Below are 20539 nucleotides of genomic sequence, written 5' to 3' on the forward strand. Positions count from 1 at the left end.
ACATCTTTTCTGAACATCCTTCTGCGTAATAATAGTTTTCCTTTAACAGGGCAGCCGGAACTGGACACAGAACTCCAGAAGAGGCCTCACCAGCATACTCTACAATCTCAACATGACATCCAATTCCTATATTCAAAGGTCTGAGCAATGAAGACAGACATGCTAAATGCCACCTTAACCATCCTGTCTACCTGTGACGCAAATTTGAAAGAATTGTGCTCCTGAATCCTAAGCCTCTCTATTCAACTACACTACCTAAGGCCCTTTTAATTGTAGAAGCTCTGCCTTTGTTTGTTTTACCAAAATGTAACACTGCACATTTATCCAAATTAAACTCCTTCTCCCACTCCTCAGCCCACTGACCCGATGACGTTTTAGGGCCAGAGGTAGGGTTGTAGTTGAAGTAGTGGTTCCTCTTTCCCCGACATGTATAATTGATGATCTGGATCTTGTTGTGCAGGGGGAGCATTTCCAAATTTGCAGATTGCATAAAATCCCAGGAGAATCGTAAACTGTAAGGAGAAATAGTGTGGAAATCCAATAGGACATTGACAAGTTGGTGGCATGGGCAGAGTGGTGGCAGATGCGATTCAATGTAAAGAGAAGTGTGAGGTGCGGCACTTTGATGGGAAGAACATTGAACAATAATACAAAGTAGGGGGATACAATTCTACAGAGGGGTGTAGGGGCAGAGGGAGCTGGGGTACATGTCCACAAATCAGTGAAGGTGGAACGACAAGGGGAGAGCAGTTAATAAAATACACAATGCCTTTGGCTTTATTAATAGAGTTGTAGAGTCTGCCAGCAGGGCGGTGATTTTGAATATGTACAAGACACCAGTTAGACCTCAGCTGGAGTACTGTGTACACTTGTTGGCACCATGTTATAACAACGTAATGGGGGAATGGGGTGGGGTTTGGGGGAGCACAGAAGTGGTTTACGGGTGTGCTTTTCCAGCACCACTCTAATCTTGACTCTGCTTTCCAGCATCTGCAGTCATTGTTTTTACCTAAGGTTCCATGGATGAGAAACTTCAGCGCTCGGGCTTTAATGGAGTATGATGCTTTTCAGTCTATAACAGACACGGTATCTGCATTAAACCGTGAGCTTTGTTTTGACTTAAATTGGGAAATAACCAGGAATTTGGTTCATAAACGGAGCTGGTTTTCTCTGGTTTTCTCAAGAGATTGTTTCAGTTCAGATCATTTTCCCTCTGGGAGTGCACCAGCAGGATGTTTTCTTCTTGTTTTCTTTTAATTTGTGAAGCCTCCAAGTCAGGACAGTTTGATATAGAAACGTAAAATTCTCAAAGGTGTAAAATATATAATAAAACACTCACGCCCTCGAAATAGCGAGACTGTCACACAAACAGACTCGTGGATGAAACATGACATTGAAAAGACAGAAATGGAAAGAAGGAGCCTGTTAATTTGAAGGCTTCAAGAGTTGGGTGATGATGATAGAAATATCAAAAATAGGAGGAGTAGAACATTCGGCCCTTCGAGAGAGCTCTGTCATTCAATGGGATAGTCTCCAACCCGTTCCCCGTTTTAACGGCTTTAATAACGAACTACATATGAACTTAAGAGGCAGGATCATATGTACCGGTCATATCACAGAATAGCAATCAAATGGACCAGGGTGACAACCAAAAGGGTGAGTTTGAATCCCCCCACTTTCCTATGAGAGCCGCTGGGTAACAGTGATCCAGGCTCAGTGAGATCTGCACATGAGATGGTATCTGTCGAAACCATGCCACCCACCCACTTCCCATCATCAGAAGAGTCCTTCTGGGAGACAGCTGCCTGTTCTTAGCCCTTCCCTTTCTCTTTCCAGATCCAATTGCCTCCAACTTTCAACTGGGCAAGCTGCCCAGTACAAGGGCATGTGGCTCACAATGTGGCAGCAATGCCTGAGAAAGTTTGGGGGTGGGATGTGGGGGTGTGGAAGGCACCGTCAATCGATTTAGTGAAGACCCGCAAACCTTTGCGCTTCATAGCTGCACTGATGCTAACCCATGAGAAGGCCAATATCCTAATTATTCCTACCCCTGTCTATCTTTGGGAATTATTAGAAACACACTCCAACTCACAGGATACTCTCACGAGAATGCTGTTGCTGTAGGGTGTTTTATGTGCCGATGTGGAATATTGGCATCTGTACTCCCCATCATCCTCCTTTGTAGCAGCCTCAATGATGTAAGTCTTCTCCCTGAACTCTTTGATAGTTTCCTTTATGATCCAGTTATAGGTCGTCGACCGAAGCTCCCGACCAGCATTGCAACTAAGAATGATCCGGTCGCCCGTTAAGAATCTGTCCCACATTGGCTCCATCGTTAGTACAGGTGCTCCAGTCTCTACTGAGGAACCTAATCCATAGAAAAACATACACAGCCACAATGGGAAGCACTGAAATTTGCTTGCTGCAGTAGCTTGCCACTCAGACAACTCAAGTTGGCTTAGGCTGATGAGTGATAAGTAACATTCCCAACTCACAAATTCCAGACAACGACTATCTCCAATAAGAGAGAATCGAACCATCACCCCTTGACATTCAATGGTGTTACCATCTCTGAATTGCCTCAATATCAATATCTAGGGGTTACCAGTGAGAGAGAATCTCACCAGCCCTTCACTTTCAAAGATATTACCATGATTGAATCCATTAGACTATCAGTATTGGGAGTGGGGGAGGGGGAGGTTTACTATTGAGAGAGAATTGAATCGTCTCCCTTTGGTGTTCTATTGTGTTATTATCACTAAAGTCCCCACTATCAACATGCTGGGGTTACTATTGAGGGATAATTTAACCATCATCCCCTTCATTTTCCCCATTATCAACATTCTGGAGGCTATGTTGAGAGATCGTAACCATTGCCCCCCATCCTCCCCACTCCACAATAACATTTGGGTTGCTATCATTAAAAGCAAATCTAATCATCGTCCCCTTAATGGTGTTAGCATCACTGAATCACCCATTATCAACATCGTGGGGATGACCGTCAAGAGAGAATCTAACCAACGGCCCTTGACTTTCAATATTAATATCATTACTGAATCCCCCCATGATTAATATCCTGGGTATGCCATTGACCAGGAACTGGATTAGACTCACCATGTAAATACAATAGCTACAAGAGCAGGTCAGAGGCAGGGAAACCTGCAGTGAGTAACTCACCTTTGGACTCCCCACAGCCTGTCCCACTATCAACAAGGTGCAGTGGCAGGCAGCATGGTTTTGTGCGGGGAAAATCGTATCACAATATCTTGATTGAAGTATTGGAGAAGAGAGAAAACAAAGATTGATAAAGGTAGAGTGGTGGATGTTGTCTATTTGGACTTCAGCAAGGTGTTTGACGAGGTTCTCCATAATAGACTGTTGAGTAAGGTTAGATCACATGGAATATAGGGAGAGCTAGCCATTGGACACTCAATTGGCAGAAAGGTAGGAGACTGAAGGTGATGGGTTGCTTTTCAGAGAGAAGGCTTGAGATCAGCAGGGTGCCACAAGGATCAGTGCTGCATCCACTGCTTTTCCTTATTTAAATAATTTGGATGTGAATATAGGAGGTTTGGTTAATAAAATTGCAGACAACAACAGTTGATAGCAAAGTGGCAGTGAAGGAAGTTGTCTCAAAGTACAACGGGACCTTGATCAGATAGGCTGAAGAGTGGCAGTTGGAGTTCAATTTAGATAAATGTGAGGTGTTGCTTTTTCATAATGCAAATTAGGGCAGGACTTACACACGTGATAGCAGGGTCTGGGAGTGTTGTCAGACAAAGAGACCTTGGAATGCAGGTTCGTAGTTCATTGAAGATAGCATTGCAGGTGGGGGACAAGGTGAAGAAGGTATTTGGTACACTTGCCTTTAATGGTAAATGGTAAAGGAGTTAGGAGGTTATGTCATGGTTATACAGGACATGTGTTCAGACACATTGAGAATACCGCAAGATGTTGTGAAGTTTGAGAAAAGATTAACAAGGATCTTGCCAGGGCTGGAGGGTGTGAGATTGAATGAGCTGGGACTATTTTCCTTGGAATGTTGAAGGCCGAAGGGTGACATGACAGTTGTTCATAAAATCATGAGGAGCATAGAGAGTGTGAAGAGTCAAGGTATTATCCCCAGGTTCTGGGGGTACAAAACAAGATGGCATAGGTTTAAAGTGACAGGGAAAAGATTTAAAAGGGACCTAAGGGGGACCTTTTTCATGCAGAGTGTGGTGTACGTATGGAATAAGCTGCCAGAGGAAGTGGTGAAGATAGGTACAATTGCAAGATCACAAGGCATCTGGATGGGTTTATGAATAGCACGGGTTTAGAAGGATATTGGCCTAGTTGTGGCAAATGGGATAGATTAATTTAGGATATCTAGAGGGTAGCAAATGTTGTCCTCTTGTTCAAGAAGGGGAGTAGAGACAAGCCTGGTAATTATAGACCAGTGAGCCTTTCATCGGTTTTGTGTAAAATTTTGGAAAAGATTATAAGAATTATGAGTTATATTCATCTGGAGAGCAATACATTGATAAGGGGTAGTCAACGTGGTTTTGTGAAGGGTAGGTCGTGCCTCCCATACCTTATTGAGTTCTTTGAGAAGATGACCAAAGAGATGGATGAGGATAAAGTGGTTGATTATGGTGGATATGCATTTCAGTAAGGCATTTGATAAGCTTCTCCACGGTGGACTATTGTACAAAACACAGAGGCATGGCAGTAAAGATAACTTACCAGATTGGATCAGAAACTGGTTACCTGAAAGAAGATGGGGGTGGTGTTTGATGGGAAATGTTCATCCTGGAGTTCAGTTACTAGTGCTGTACTGCAAGAATAGGCTTTGGGACGACTGCTGTTTGTCATTTTTATAAATGACCTGGGGTCAGGGCATAGAAGGATGAGTTAGTAAATTTGAGGATGCCATTAAGGTCAGTGGAGTTGTGGATAGTACTGAATGATGTTGCAGTTACAGAGGGGAATAGATAAGGTGTAGAGCTGGGCTTAAAGGTGGCAAATAGAGTTTAATGCAGAAGAATGTGAGGTGATTCACTTTGGAAGTAGCAACAGGAATAAAGAGTACAGGGTTAATGGTAAGATTCTTGATAGTGTGAATAAGCAGAGAGATCTTGGTTTCCATGTTCATAGATTCCTGAAAGTTGTCACCCAGGTTGATAGGGTCATTAAGAAGGCATTCGGTGTGTTAGTAGAGGGATCAAATTTTGGAGCCATGAGGTCATGCTGCAGTTGTACAAACTTCTGGAGTGGCCGCACCTGGAGTATTGTGTTCAGTTCTGGTAACCGCATTATAGGAAGGATGTGGAAGTTTTGGAAGGTTCCCTGATATGGAGGTCAGGTCTCCTGGGGAAAGGCTGAGGGACTTGAGACTGTTTTCATTGGAGAGAAATAGGTTGAAAAATAGCTTAATTGACGCATAAAAGTTAATCAGAGGGTTAGACAGGGTGGACAGTGAGGGCCTTTTTCCTCAGATGACGATGGCTAACACGAGGGGGCATAGCTTCAAACTGAGTGATGATAGATGTAGGGACAGATGTCAGAGGCAGTTTCTTTATTCAGAGTAGTATGGGGCATGGAATGCACTGCCTGCAACAGTAGCAGTGTCACCAACTTTAAGGGTATTTAAATGGTGATTGCATAACCATATGGATGAAAATGGAATAGTGTAGGATATGTGGGCTTAAGAGTCGCTCCGCAGGTCGGTGCAACCTCGAGGGTTGAAGGGCCTCTGCTACGCTGTGATGTTTTATGTTCTATGGTCAGTGTGGACGAGTTGAACCGAAGGGTCTGTTTCTGTGCTGTACAGCTCAATGACTCTAAGTCAGGAGTGTGATGGACACAAAATGTTAACTGTGTTTTTCTCTCTCCCTCTCAGTGCACAGATGCTGCCAGACCTGCTGAGATTATCTAACACTTTGTGTTTGTTTCAGATCTCCCAAACCTGGAAGACTTTGTTTTCCATAATGTAAACGCTGACGCTAGTGCAGACACTGTGGGGTCCTTCAACATGAAAGGAAGGCACACTGGATCTTAACATACCTTCTCGTATTTGTAGAATCATCACTTGCTCTGAAAATACACAATTAGACACAATCAATAAGTTTTATGGAAAGTGGAATTGAGGATGATCAGATCAGCCACGACCTCATCAAATGGCAGAGCAGAATCGAAAGGCCGAATGGCCTACTGTGATCCTATGCTTTGACATGAAGGCCCTTGCTTTAATTTGCTCAGTGGTGATACATAATCAGACTCATTTGTTGAGGTCACATGTGCATTTTTGTGTGTGTGAGAAACAGTGTATGAGTGTGTGTGCATGAGAGAATGAGACAGAGTGAGAGTGTATAGGAGAAAGTGAGGACTGCAGATGCTGGAGATCAGAGCTGAAAATGTGTTGCTGGAAAAGCGCAGCAGGTCAGGCAGCATCCAAGGAACAGGAGAATCGACGTTTCGGGCATCAGCCGGCTGATGCCCGAAACGTCGATTCTCCTGTTCCTTGGATGCTGCCTGACCTGCTGCGCTTTTCCAGCAACACATTTTCAGAGTGAGAGTGTATGCCTGTGTGAAGCAGTGTACATAAGGGAGTGAGGTCATGTGCCTGTAAGAGCGCGCATGTGTGTATTTGTGTGAGAGAGTGAGAGTGAGAGAGAGAAAGAGAGGGGGGTGTCTGTGTATAAGAGACAGGGAAGTCTGTGTATGTGTATGTGTATGAGAGAGAGAGGAATCTGTTTGTGGGAGAGAGAAAGGAGTTGATTCCTGATGAAGGGCTTTTGCCCGAAATGTTGATTTTTCTGCTCCTCAGATGCTGCCTGTCCAGCACCACTCTAATCTTGACTCGAATCTCAACCATCTGCAGTACCCGCTTATCCCTGAGAGAGAGAGGGGTGTGTGTGTGAGAGGGAAAGTGTGCTTATATACTTGAGTGAGAGGTGGAGAGAGGGAAACAGATAGAGAGATGGAAGGGATAAACATCAAGGAATGCAGAGTGAGGGAGATGGAGAAAGGGAGAGAGACAGAGACAGAAGAGGGGTAAATAAAGAGAGAAGCAAGGGCAATAACAGGGAAACACGGAGAGGGAGAGAGAGAAAGAAGGAGGAAGAGAAAGAAAGAAGGGTGGGGGGATAGATAGATACACTGCAAGAGGGACGAAGGGGCGAGAGTGAGTGAAATGGGACAGAGAGGTGGAAAAACAAGATAGAGGGAAGAGAGAGTGAGGGAGGGAGATAGTGAGATGGGGGAGAATGGTGTGTCAGCGAGAGATAGGGAGATTAAGTAAGAGGAAGGAGGAGAGAGAGAGCTGTTGGGTAGAGAGAGTATGACAAAAGAGTGTGTGTGAAAGAGAGGGAGAGAAAGAAAAACACGAGAGACAGTGATATATTGTTCAGATAGAGATGGCTGTAGAGTGTTTACAGAGTAAGAGAGAAAAAGACAGTGACAAAGAATGCGAGAGATAGGGATAGACAGATTTTAGAAAGGAAGACAAAAGAGAGAGAATGGGTAAAGAGAGAGTGAATGTGGGAGAAGAAATGGAAGGGGGGAAGAGAAAGAGAGAGATGAGAAGATGGAGAGATGGAGAAGTGAAATGGGACAGAGAGAGAGGGGAACACAAACAGATTCAGAGAGACACACAGGGTGAGAGATGTTCTCAGGACCTGCATTTAATTCCCAGTATGAGCAGAGAGTGAATGCTGAATTTATAAAAATCTGCAACTAATGCTGGGCCCAACCAGCAATGCCGACATCCTGTGAATGCATTAACAAGACACATCAATTACTAATGTGATTATGTTCAAAGTATCCATTCGGACCCTCAAGCTTGCTGCACTATTGAGTAGGGCCACAGCTGATCCTGTATCTCAAAGCCATATCCATAGAATCGTTACAATGTGGAAATAGTTCATTCAGCCCAATGAGCCCACACCAACCTTCCAAAAAGCATCACACACAGACTCATCTCCCTAACCTAACCCTGCACTTGTCATGGCGAACCTACCTAGACTACACATGCCTGGACACTAAGGGTAATTCCCCTTGGTCAATTCAACTTAATCTACACATCTTTGGATTTTGGAAGGGAACTGGAGCACTGGGAGGAAACCCACACAGACATGGGCAGAATGTGCAAACTCCACACAGACAGTTGCCCGAAGGTGGAATCGAACCCGTGTCCCTGGTGCTATAAGGCAGCAGTGCTAGCCATTGAGCCACCATGCCACTCCCACATTGCCCATTTTGTCTTCATTTCACTTGGTTCCTTTCAAATCTAGACAATTATCTCTCCATTCAGATCCCATTGTCTATCCCCACTTCCCAGTTTGTCACCATTTGAATCATACTCGCTTTCTGTTTCTCCACATCTGTTTCACTTTTAGCCACATTGTGCTGCATCTTCTATATGTTTGTCCACTCACTCAAATTGTCTAAATCACTTCCTTTGCATCCTACTCACAATCCTGGCCAGTTTTGTGTCATGAGCAAACTTGGAACTGTTGCATTTGGCTCCCTCATTAATAAATATTGAGAGTGGCTGGGGCCCATGTATTAGCTCCTGCAGTATCCCACTAGTCATGATTTGCCTCTTGGGTAAAAGTCACATTTATTCCCACTCTCTCTCTCGTCCATCAACTAATTCTCAATTCACATCAATATACTACCATCAAACACTTGTCCTTTCACTTTGCACATACACCTCGTCTCAAATGTCTTCTGAAAAAGCCAAATAAGCTACATGTACTGTTTCTCCCTTATTTATCCTTAGACCCTCAGAAAATGACGGTTGATTTATTAAGATTCTTCTGCCTCTCATAACCCATTCTGGCTTTGTCCAATGTCTTTAATGCTTTCTAAGTGTTCTGTCATCACGCCTTTTATAGGTATTCCCAGATGTTCAGCTATCTGGTCTGTAGTACTCAATGTTTATTTCTGTCTCTCTCTGCCGCCTACGTTTTAAACAGAGGGATTACATTACCTCCCCTCCAATATGTGGGAATTGTTCCCAAGTCTATAGAATCTTAAAGAATTATCAACAATGAACCCATTATATCCAGTTCCACTTTCTTAAGGATGCTGAGATATCAATTAAGAGTCCCTCAGGACTTCAATCCCACTAATTTCCCCAACACCATTTCCCTACTATTACTGATTTCCTTCAGTTCCTCCCTCTCAATAGATGTTGGTTATCTGACATTTACTGGGAAATGATGTATTTCCCTCTTTTGAGAAGACATAACCAAATTATGCATTCTAATCTTCTGCCATTATAATATCCCCTCGATTCAGACTACAATGGACCTACAATTATCTTCATAAATACTTTTCTCTGCACATGTTTGCAGAAGCTTTTACAGGAGAAAGTGAGGACTGCAGATGCTGGAGATCAGAGCTGAAAATGTGTTGCTGGAAAAGCGCAGCAGGTCAGGCAGCATCCAACGAGCAGGAGAATCGACGTTTCGGGCATGAGCCCTTCTTCCTGAAGCCCTGAAGAAGGGCTTATGGGCAGCACGGTGGCAGTGGGCGGCACGGTGGCACAGTGGTTAGCACTGCTGCCTCACAGCGCCAGAGACCCGGGTTCAATTCCCGCCTCAGGCGACTGACTGTGTGGAGTTTGCACGTTCTCCCTGTGTCTGCGTGGGTTTCCTCCGGGTGCTCCGGTTTCTTCCCACAGTCCAAAGATGTGCAGGTCAGGTGAATTGGCCATGCTAAATTGCCCGTAGTGTTAGGTAAGGGGTAGATGTAGATGTAGGGGTATGGGTGGGTTACGCTTCGGTGGGGCGGTGTGGACTTATTGGGCCGAAGGGCCTGTTTCCACACTGTAAGTAATCTAATTAGAAGTTTTTACAGTCAGTTTTTAATGTTCCCTGCAATTTTAAACTCATTCGCTATTGTCCTGCTCTTGATCAAAATTTTTGTCTTTGTTTTCCAAATTCAATCATGCATATTCATTTACATGTACACCAGCATATGTGTACTCGCAAACACACACACTACCTTTATACACTCATGGGATTTGGGCATTGCTGACGAGACCAGCATTTATTGCCTGTCTTTAATTGTGCTCTCTCTCCTGTAGCCTCTTTCCCTCTATCTCCCCCACACCCTCAATCTCCTGCTCTCCCACACCCTCATTCTCTCTCTCCTGCACCCTCACACTCTCTCCCACACCCTCACTCACTCCATTTATGTCCTGCACCCTAACTCTTCCTGTATCTCTCCTGCACCCTCACACTCTGTCTTTCTCTCCCGCAACCTCATTCTCTATTTCCCGCACCTTCACACTCTCCCGCTCTCTTCCACATTCTCACACACCCTCTCTCTCTTACAACCTCACATTCTCTCCCTCACATTCTCACTCTCTCCAATTCATAGTCTCTCTCTCTCTTCCCCACACCCTCACTCACACTCTCTCTCCTGCACCTACACTCTCTCCCGCACCTTCACTTTCTCTGGCTCTACCCCGCACCCTCACTCTCCCTTTCTGCCCCGCACCCTCACTCTCTGTCCCTCCTCTGTACCCTCAATCTCCCTCTCATGCCATCACTCCCTCTCTCCTGCACTCACACACACATTCTCTCCTGCATCCTCAATCTCCTTTTCACCCCGCACCCTCTCTCTCTCTAACTCTCTCTCACACACACACACACACCTTCACTCTCTCGCTCGCACCCTCACTCTCTCTTGCACCCTCATTCTCTCGCTCGCACCCTCACTCACTCTCTCTCCTGCACGAGTGTGTTTGAGAGCATTTGGATGAGAGAATTTGAGAGAGGGAGACTGTGCGTGAAAGGTGTGCGAGATTGTGAGGAGTGCATGTAAGAGAGGGTGTACGTGAGAGATATATTTTGCGTGAGAGAGTGTGAGAGAAATATATTGTGTGTGAGAGATTGTGAGAGTGCATGTAAGAGGGTGTCTGTGTGGGAGAACAACAGTGTTGGAAAGTGTGTGTGTGCAAGTGTGTGTGAATAAGTGTGAGAGTGTGTGTGTGAGTGAGTGAGCGTGTGCACGTGTGTGTGTGTACGTATTTGTTAAACAGTCTGGGAAATACCAGCACACATGTGCACTGCTGTCCATGCACAATAGGATTCTGCCTCTGTTCACATTCCCATTCTACACTGAGCTGACGGCAGGAGCTGAATGACAGATTTATTCCTTGCACCCACCCTGAAATAGTGATAAAAGCTGGAGATACGTACCGAGCAGTAAGAGAGCAGAGAAGATCTCCATCAGTGCCCAGTCTGATTGATGTGTGTATTCAGTCAGTGACTCAGTCTGCTGTTTCCTGCTTGTCTTATCCTGCTGATGGCAGGGAAGTGGGCAGCGAAGTGGGCACTGCCAAAGGGTCTGAGACAGATTGAGATGGGACACAGTCGTCAGTCACCAGGACGTTTCTTCACCCACCACACCCCATTACCCTCCATTCCCCCTCATGATTAAAAATCTCAGCCTTCAAGACACTCAAAGACACAGGCTCGACAGCCCGGTGTGATAAATAAGTCCACAGATTGATTCCTTCTGGAGAGAAGAAATTCCTCATCACCGACAGCACAGAAACTGACCCTTTGGGTCAGCTCCCTTTCCCCCTTCCAGTTCTTGGGGCGAAATAGGCTCAACCATTCCTCCCCATCTCTGTTTCCAATCTGTCCCATCCCATTGTCCTGAAACATTGATCCTCTTGTTTTAGATTACACCACACAAGGAAGCATTCTTTCTCCAACTCTTTGTCAATCACCTCTTCAGCATCTTATATCCCTCAGTTAGATCTCCTGTACAAGAGGGATAGGTTGCATTCAAGCTGGAGGGGGACCAATATTCTGGCAGAGAGATTTGCTCAAGCCACTGGGAAGGGTTTAATCTGGTCTGGTAGGGAGGTGGGATGCAAAGCATCGTGGAGATGAAAGAGGAGGTTGCGGTCAGTACAGAAGGTAATGACAGCAATTCAAAGGCAAAGATAGTGTTGGTAATCCTAATATTAGACAGGACAGACACAGGTATGGCAGGAAGCAAGGGAAATCTTTGTTAAACTGCACTTATTTCAAGGTGGGAATACTGATAGATAAGGCAACTGAACTGAGGGCATGGATTGTTACATGGAACTGGGATATTACAGCTATTACAGAAACATGGCTGAGAGAGGGTCAGAACTTATAGCTCAATGTTCTGGGGAACAGATGTTATAGGAAGGATACAGAGAGAGGCAAGAGAGCAGGGTGAGTTCATTTTTGATGAGGGAGAACATCACAGCAGTCCTGAGAAAGGACATTCTTGAGGGATGATTCACTGAGTTTATATGGGTAGAACTGAGAAATAAAACGGGCAAGATCACTTTAATGGCATCTACTATAGGCTTCCCCCAGCAGACAGTGGGAGATTGAGAGCAAATATGTAAGGAGATCAGAGAGCTGCAAGAATAATATTATGGTAATCATCAGTTTCCTAACATCGACTGGGGCTGCTGAAGTGTTGAAGACTTGGCTGGAGAGAAATGTGAATGTGCTCAGAAAGAATTTCTCATGAGTTTGTACATGGCCCTATTAGAGAAAAAGCAAAAGTTGACCTCCTCTTGTGAAATAAGGCAGGGCAAGTCTCAGAAGTGTTAGTAAGAGTGAATAGTGACCATAATTCCATTACTTTTATTAGCTATGGAAGAGGAAAGGCTCACAAGTCAAAGTTCTCAATTGGAGCAAGGAAAATTTCGATGGTTTTTAACAGGAACGTTCAATGAGTTGATTCAGGGAAGCTGGTTGCAGGCAAAGGGACATATGGTAAATAGGGGGCTCTCAAAAGTAATTTAATGAGCATTCAGGGCCAGCATGTTCCAGGCAGAAGCAGGAAGCCCTGGATGACTAAAGTTATAGAGACCTTGGTCTTGGAAAGGAAGGAGGCATTTGAAATATAGGTAGCTGCCATCCAGTGACTTCCTTGAAAAGTATAGAGGGTGTCAGAGTGTGCTTAAGAGAGAAATCAGGAGTATGAAAAGGGGACATGAAAAGATATTGGCAGATAAGGTAGAGGAGAATTCAAAGTACTTGAAGGACAAAAGAGTAACTAAGAAGAGAATAGGGGCTCTTAAAAATCAGCAAGGCTACCTACATGCAGAGGGCCAAGAGATGGGTGAGGTTTTAAATGAAAATGTCGAATCAATGTCAGGAGAATTACTTATTGCTTTGCATCTGCCCCACTGTCACTCTTCCTACATACAGGGCCCAGTCTTTGGCAGGAACTGACAAGTCAAGCTTCGCAAATAGCAGCATAATATTAGAAGTGCTTATCCCAATTTAAAGACAACTCTTGCAAGTGAATCACTTCAGGAGTTCGCTGTTCCCTTATCACCACTGAAATAACTCCATGAAAACCAGGATCCTGTCACCAATTCACCCTTTACTTACATGTGCATAGCACATGACACTGACCCAGCTAAACTGAGTCACCTCCCAAAGTGAACAGAACTCCTGATATTCCTGTTTATATCCGTTAGCCAGGACTCCCTGATTGGACAAGACCATCAGCCCCACTCAGGGAACTCAGATTCTATGAGGTCCACCTGGCTGAAAATAGAACAAGGGGGCTACGAAAATAGAACAAGAAGAATCTCCATGGATAAGCAGGGTCAGAGTTGGAAGCAGATGTTTCAAAACTATCAGTGAGAGTAAAAAAGTCAGGTTAAAAAGCAGAACTCAACAAGAAATCAGAATCACACATGGTTGGAAAAGGCGGTCAATTAGTGCTGTTCAATTCAAAACTTAAGGCAGACAGAGTGGAAAAATATTGAGGTAAGTCAGAGATTTGGACATCTTTCAGGAACACACAGATGGTGTTTAAAACAGAGAAAGTTTATTGTGAAAATAAAAATATACAAAACAAGCTTCTGTGGTTATGTAAAAAGGAAAGAGAGTAGCAATCTATCAGACATACTCTAAAGACACAGGATTTTGGAAGATGATTAATTCTAAGCCAAATGCTGTTAAAAATGAAGAGGTGCTGTGCACCTTAGAAGTATTAAGGGATATAAGTTCTGGAGCCCTGGTGGATCTATTCTAGAGTATTGAAACAGGCAAATGAGCAAATTGCTGGAGCATTGACATGCATCTTTGTATCCGATTTGGCCACAGGTAAGGTCCCAGAGATCTGGAGAATAGCCAATGCAGTTCCCATTGATTAAGAAAGGGAGCAGGGATAACCCTGGAAAATACCAGCCTGTGAGTCTCACTTCGATAGTAGGTAATTTATTTGAACAGATTCGCAGGGATGGGATCTATACGCATTTTGAACCAGTTGGACTTATTAGCGACAGACATCTTTTTTTTGCAGGGGAGGTCATACCTCATTAACTTGATCAGTTTTCGAGGAGGAGGCAAAAATGATTGATGTGGGAAAGGCAGTTCATACTGTCTACATGGACTTCAATAAAACCATTGACAAGATCCCTCCTCACAGACTGATTCAAAAGGTGAACTAACTTGGTATCAGGAGTGAGCAAGGCAAGGTGGAGACAGAACTGGCTCAGTCAAGGGGGACGGTAGTGGTGGATAGATGCTTTTCGGAATGGAGGGTTGTGACTAGTTGTGTTCGACAAAGATCAGTACCGGGACCATTCATGTTCATGATCTACATGAATGATTTGGAGGAAAATGTGGATGGTCTCATTAGATTGTTAGAGGATATAGCAAGATCTATATCAGCTGAAGCACGGGCAAAAAGAAAATGACGGATGGAATTGGACAAATGTGGTTTTTGGAATTCACGTACAGGTGGAAATGATACAGTGAATGGCAGAACTCTGTGCTGTATTGATCTGGGTGTGAGGGTCCACAGATCACTGAAGGTGGCAGTGCAGGTAGATAATGTGGCCGGACAGGCTGCCCAAAATAATTCATTTATGATGAACTTCACTATATTGGCCAAAAATTAAAGCATGCTGGGAAATGGAAACCAGTCTTGACTAAAGTGTCTGTCTCAATCCACATGCTGCAGAATACAGACAGACTACAGCTCCCCACAGACAGTTTGCAAACAAACCTGACAGCTGCTGACCCTGCAATACGCACCTGGAGTTGGACACTGAATGGGACAATGGAATGTCACCCTCGGGACAATCAGGAGCATCAAGTCATTCGCTAGACACAGAGGAACCAAGCACCCTGATTTGGAGGGGTCTGTGTGTACCCAGTACCTACGATAATGGACACCACTGGGCCACACTGTCATGAAAGTGCCAACACCTGGTTGAGTCTGATCGAACAGGGTAATGAAGCCTGATCAATCCATTGGCAGACCTTCAAGACACTTCCAAAAGGGCGTGAAGATTCAGAACAGTGAGAGTTGCCGCAAAATCCCGCTCAGCGCAGTAACTCAAGAATAACACCGAAAGACAAGACCCATCCAAGACCATGGAAGAAGAGGAAGACACCACCACATGGAGCCTGGCCAAGTTCAAGTGTGGTGGTATATGATCATACAAAGTTAAGTCTAAGATTGCTTGTAGTGTGCATTGTTAGTTTATCGTAAACTTTATTGTTCTAATTTTAATTGTGTCAACTAAATGAGTATTATTGTGCATCATTATTAAGGTTCAACTCATAGTTCCTTTGCTGAATATAAGAATTTAAACACACTGTGTGGCAGGTGCAACAATAAGATAGGAAAAAAAAAGGCCTACGGCATGCTTGCCTTCATTGGAAGGGGCACTGAGGATAAAGGTAGGCAGGTTATGCTGCAGCTCCAAATAACTTTAGTTAGGCCACGTTTGGAATATTGTGTAGAGTTCTAGTCACCACACGTTCAAAAGGATGTGAATGTTTTGGAAAAGGTTTGGAAAAGGTTTACAAGGATGTTGCCTGGTAGGTAGGATTTTAGCTATGAAGGAAGGTTGGATAGACTAGGTTTATTTTCACTGGCCTGTAGGACACCAAAGGGCGACCTGATAGAAATTTATAAGATTGTGAAAAACATGGATAGAATGGGAGGTATGAGGCTTTTTTCCCCTGAGTGGTGGGGTCAATTACTAGGAGACGCTAGAAGACAGGTGTTGGGGGAGGGTGGTGGGGAAGTCTAAAAGTGATGCACAAGGCAAGTTTTTCACACATGGGATAATGTGTACCTGGAATCCATTGCCAGAGGTAGTAATGGAAGCTGATAAAAGAGCTACATTCAAAAAACACCTGGACAAATACATTCATAGGAAGGAGCAGAGGGTTACAGATTAGTATAGAATGGCAAAATATGTTGGTGGAATTTTGAGGGTTTAAAGGACCTGTTCCCATGCTGTGTTCTCCTTTGTTCTTAATGCTTTAATGTTTCCAGGTGACCTTCATTCATTATCCCAAGATATAGATGATCAGGTATTAGTGATTTGTCTACCTTTAGCATCATTACAGAGCCCAGCACCATTTCCTTCCTAATCACTTTTGCCCTTCCACTCAACTCCTGGTTCTCTAACATTTCTGTCCTTGAGTCCTCTTTTGTGAAGACAGAAGTAAAATACATGTCCCAATCTTCTGCCAGTTCTTTGCTCCCCAGTATAATTTCACTTGGATCCTTACTACACTAGATCGACATTTATCTTTACACACTCGTTGTACTCACATACTTTTTGATGTTTTTACAGCCAATTTCTATGTTCACTACAATTTTACTGTCCTACACTATTTTCTACCCTTGAGCATTTATTATCCTTGATTTCTAAAATGCTCCCTATCCTTAGGCTTGCCGTTTTATTTTCTCAAGCAATCTTACGTCTCTGCTCTTTGGTTCGATACTCTCCAGAATCAATTTTGAAACTCATACCAGAGTCACCTTTCTTCTTTTTTCGCTTGCGTCAGACAGAAATGAGTAAATTCATAGGGTGCCATCTTTAAACATGAACCATTCCCTATCCACCATCAATCACATTAATATGGCTCACATCCATCCTTGCCAATTTGTGACTCTTACACTCATAGTTCCCTTTATTTAGATTCAGGATGCCAGCTTCTAGTTCAACAACTTGGCCCTTCGTCTTGATGAAGAATGCTGCATATTATGGTCACTCTTCCCCAAGGGAACTGTACATAACGAGCTTGTTAGTTCATCATTTCTCATTGCAACATATTCTAATTAGAACAGCCTGTTGGCTCATTGGTTCCTCAAGGTTTTGGTCAGAAGAACCATCTCTTTCTCAATCACACACAAACTTCAAGAAGGCAGCTCACCACCACCTTCTCAAGGACAACTCGGGATGAGCAGTAAATACTGGCCAGCCAGGAACACTCACATCTTATACATCAATACATGTCAAGAACACACATATACACCCATACCCATGGGAATAGTCCACCAATTCGTTTTGTCCAATCCAAATGCAAATTGAAGTCACCCAGGATTACAGATGAACCGTTACAACAGAAATTTCTGATGCTTTGCTTAATGCCAGAATGTGTTTGTAGGAAGGCTAATGGAATGTGAGCCTTTATTCCAAGAGGATTTGAGCACAAGAGCAGTGAAGTCTTGTTTCAAACCCATCAGACTTCGATTAGGATGTATCTTCAGGACTGTGCGCAGTTTGGGTCTCCTTACCTCAGGGAAGATGGTATTTCCAGGTAGAGCAAGAGCCATGAAGATTCAGCAGCTTTTTCTTGATTTGGGGACGATATCATATAAAGAGCAAGTGGGCAAACTGGGCCTGTGTTATTGAGGGATTGGACAGATGAGCAATGATATCATTGAAAATACAGTAACCCAACCCTTAAAGGGAGGGACATGGTAGATACAGGTTTAATGTTTGCTACTTAAGGGTAACGAGAGCCAGGCAGGATTTTGAAACAAGTGGGACTTTGGTCAGAGAAGAGAGTTTATTTTGTTTTGCTCAGTGGTTTGTGATCCTTTAGATTTCTATGCCTGCAGGAGTCTAGGTCACACTATCTCTGTGTATGTTTAAGGTAGAGGCTGGTAGATTAATGAATGTCAATTGTTAATTGGGTTATGGGAATGTAAAATGCATTAAAATATTTGTTCAGCCCTGATCATGTTCAATAGAACAGCAGGTTCAAGGGGCCAAATGGCCCACTCATGTTTGTATGTTTCTCTGTTGCAAAAGCAGCCCTTCGTGTTTCTTATCATTCTCAGAAATACTCTCAAGTACTTTCCTTCCCTAATCATGAAACTCTGCTCGGAAATGTGCAATTTAGAGACTTGTTAGCTCGAAGATTTGTTCTCTAAATTAATGCAGTGGCGATGAAAATGTAATGTGTGAGATTAGACCCGAGCTGTCCTTTGTCTCAGGGAGGGACTGAAGATTAGCGATGATTGTGTCAAGCCAAATCGAAGCAAGTATGTCCAGTAAGAATATCGGACAATTTTGTGTTTCTTTAAATGACAGCTTCAACACGTTTTTATTTAACTCCTGGCCCGGAAAAGCTACATTAGCAACTCTGCTATTTCATGTACACTCCAAATAAATTGGAGTCTAAGTGAAGAGAGATAGATTGGATAAGGTAGATTAGATGAATAGATAGACATAAAGATAAGACATTTTCTGCTTAAAGTTTGAACACCATGTTAAACAATGTTGCAGTAAAGACACCATTGTTTAAGAGAGACCCATAAAGGAGCACACATCCATCAAAATTTCACCATTCCTTTAACAATGTAACTGCTGAGCCCTGGTTTAATGTATCTGACCACCTTTCAGACATCATCCTGTTGGGGGAAAAATATCGATTATTAATTGCAAGGATTTGTTGCTGAACATAAGGATGGAGTTAATCCAGTGAGATTTAAAAGTTAAAAAAAATTCCAATCATAAACATTAACTCTTAACCTGTGTGTAAAAAAAAGCCCTAATTCGACAAAACAGAATACAGCAAGTCTATAGAAATGCTACATCATCTGACAATGCTTCCCACTGAATTTGTGCTAGAATTTAGTCACTTAATAAACCATTTGATGTGTTACTTACTATCGTGGTGGAACAGGAGAATCCAGCTAATATTTGCAGAAAACAGCTCACAACAAAAAGGAATAGGTGTCAATTCTTCCCAGAACAGAAACAGTCCTGAAGCTAGCAGCCTCTCCAAGTATCTCTCTCCCCACAGAGTGTGGGGATTGCACTGACAAACTCTGCAGGAATCTGCACACGACTTTCTTAATTCGACACTCCTTTTTATATCTTTTTTAAAATCTACTAAAGGACTTCCAACACAGTCAGTGTAGTGGTTTTTTTTAAACAAGCTGTGCGAAAGCAATGTCGCAATTGCTTGGCTCAATGGAAATAATAAGAGAAAACTTGCAAGAAAGTAAAACCATATTGCTATTGCAGATGGGTGAGGATCAGCACTTTTTTTTAGAATTGTACCTCATTCTGCAGTGTGCAATAGACAGAACCATTTTTTTTTAATGTGAGGGCACCGTGCAACATTCCACATAAGTCATTCCAACTCGAGGCAACATCTCAACATTTCTGATATATCCACAATTTAGCGATGGCCTTGTCACCTGCAGCAGAGAGGAAAAAAATAGATAAAAATGCACCAGCACAAGTTCCAAGCTTTGAGTTATGGCATTGGTGTGGGTCGTCTTCGACATCATTGGGCCCAGCTCAGGACTCGAGGTGGCAACATTGACATTGGCTTTCAACAACAGGGAGCTTCTGCAGTCGATGGTGAAGACAGCATCTATGGTTGGATAGTTGAAGCAATGTGTTAGGTCTGAATCCATACTCCGGGTAGATCAACAGGAGCAGCAGTTTCTTCAGCAGCAGTGTGGGTGACCCAGTGTGAGCTCTCCTGGGTAAAACATGGCAAAGAGGAGGAGATAAGACCCTTGTAGCAAGTGCAGTCCAGGGTGACTAAGCACGTTCAAAAGACTGGAATGTTGACTTTTTACTGTATTTCTTCATTTTTTGACTCAATACAAAGAATTACTGTAACTTTTAACTTTGTTCTTTCTTTTTACCCTATTCTTACAATTCTATACCTAGTTACTTGTACATAAGATGGTGCCTTGTTTGGCGACATTAAACACTTTTCACTGTACTCCTGTACTTGAGTACATACGACAACAAAATCAAAATCTGAGAAGGGGCGATGTTAAACCAGATTTGGGTGTCCCCTATATGCCAGTCATTGAAAGTAAGTATGCAGATAGAGTCACAGAGTTATACAGCACAGAAACAGACCCAACTCATCCACGCTGACCAAATATCCGAAACTGATCTCGTCTTATTTACTAGCATTTGGCCCATATCCTTTCTAAATCCTTTCTATTCATGTACACATCCAGAAGCTTTTTAAATTTTGGAATTGCAAGCATCTCCACCACTTCGTCTGACAGCTCATCCTATACAGTCTTCATTCTCTGCATAAAAAGGTTGCCCCTCAGGTAGCTTTTTAAATATTTTCCCTCTCACCTTCAATCTTTTCCCTCTGGTTTTGGACTCCCCTACTCTAGAAAAAAGACTTTGGCTGTTAACACTATCCATGATTTTATAAACTCTATGCAGGTCATCCTGGTGCTAAAGAATATGTGAAATGGATAGAAATAGAGGGATTGTATCCTGTTAGTG

The 20539-nt window shown here is 43.3% G+C and overlaps 1 protein-coding gene across 3 annotated transcripts in view; it reads right to left on the reverse strand.

The window, feature by feature from the left end:
• LOC140470650 (Fc receptor-like protein 5) overlaps positions 1 to 20539 on the reverse strand; it is a 97040-nt gene that overhangs the window by 40072 nt on the left and 36429 nt on the right. For all 3 annotated transcript variants that reach the window (XM_072566684.1, XM_072566683.1, XM_072566685.1), the window contains 4 exons: positions 19331 to 19760; positions 11196 to 11343; positions 6046 to 6075; positions 2093 to 2368 (listed from right to left, as the gene is read on the reverse strand). In XM_072566684.1, coding sequence (XP_072422785.1) covers positions 2093 to 2368; positions 6046 to 6075; positions 11196 to 11343; positions 19331 to 19393 — 517 coding nt within the window. In that variant the 5' untranslated portion in view covers positions 19394 to 19760. The remainder of the gene's footprint in view (positions 1 to 2092; positions 2369 to 6045; positions 6076 to 11195; positions 11344 to 19330; positions 19761 to 20539) is intronic.

The sequence above is a fragment of the Chiloscyllium punctatum genome, chromosome 52, assembly GCF_047496795.1.
Source record: "Chiloscyllium punctatum isolate Juve2018m chromosome 52, sChiPun1.3, whole genome shotgun sequence".
In the NCBI taxonomy this organism is placed as follows: domain Eukaryota; kingdom Metazoa; phylum Chordata; class Chondrichthyes; order Orectolobiformes; family Hemiscylliidae; genus Chiloscyllium; species Chiloscyllium punctatum.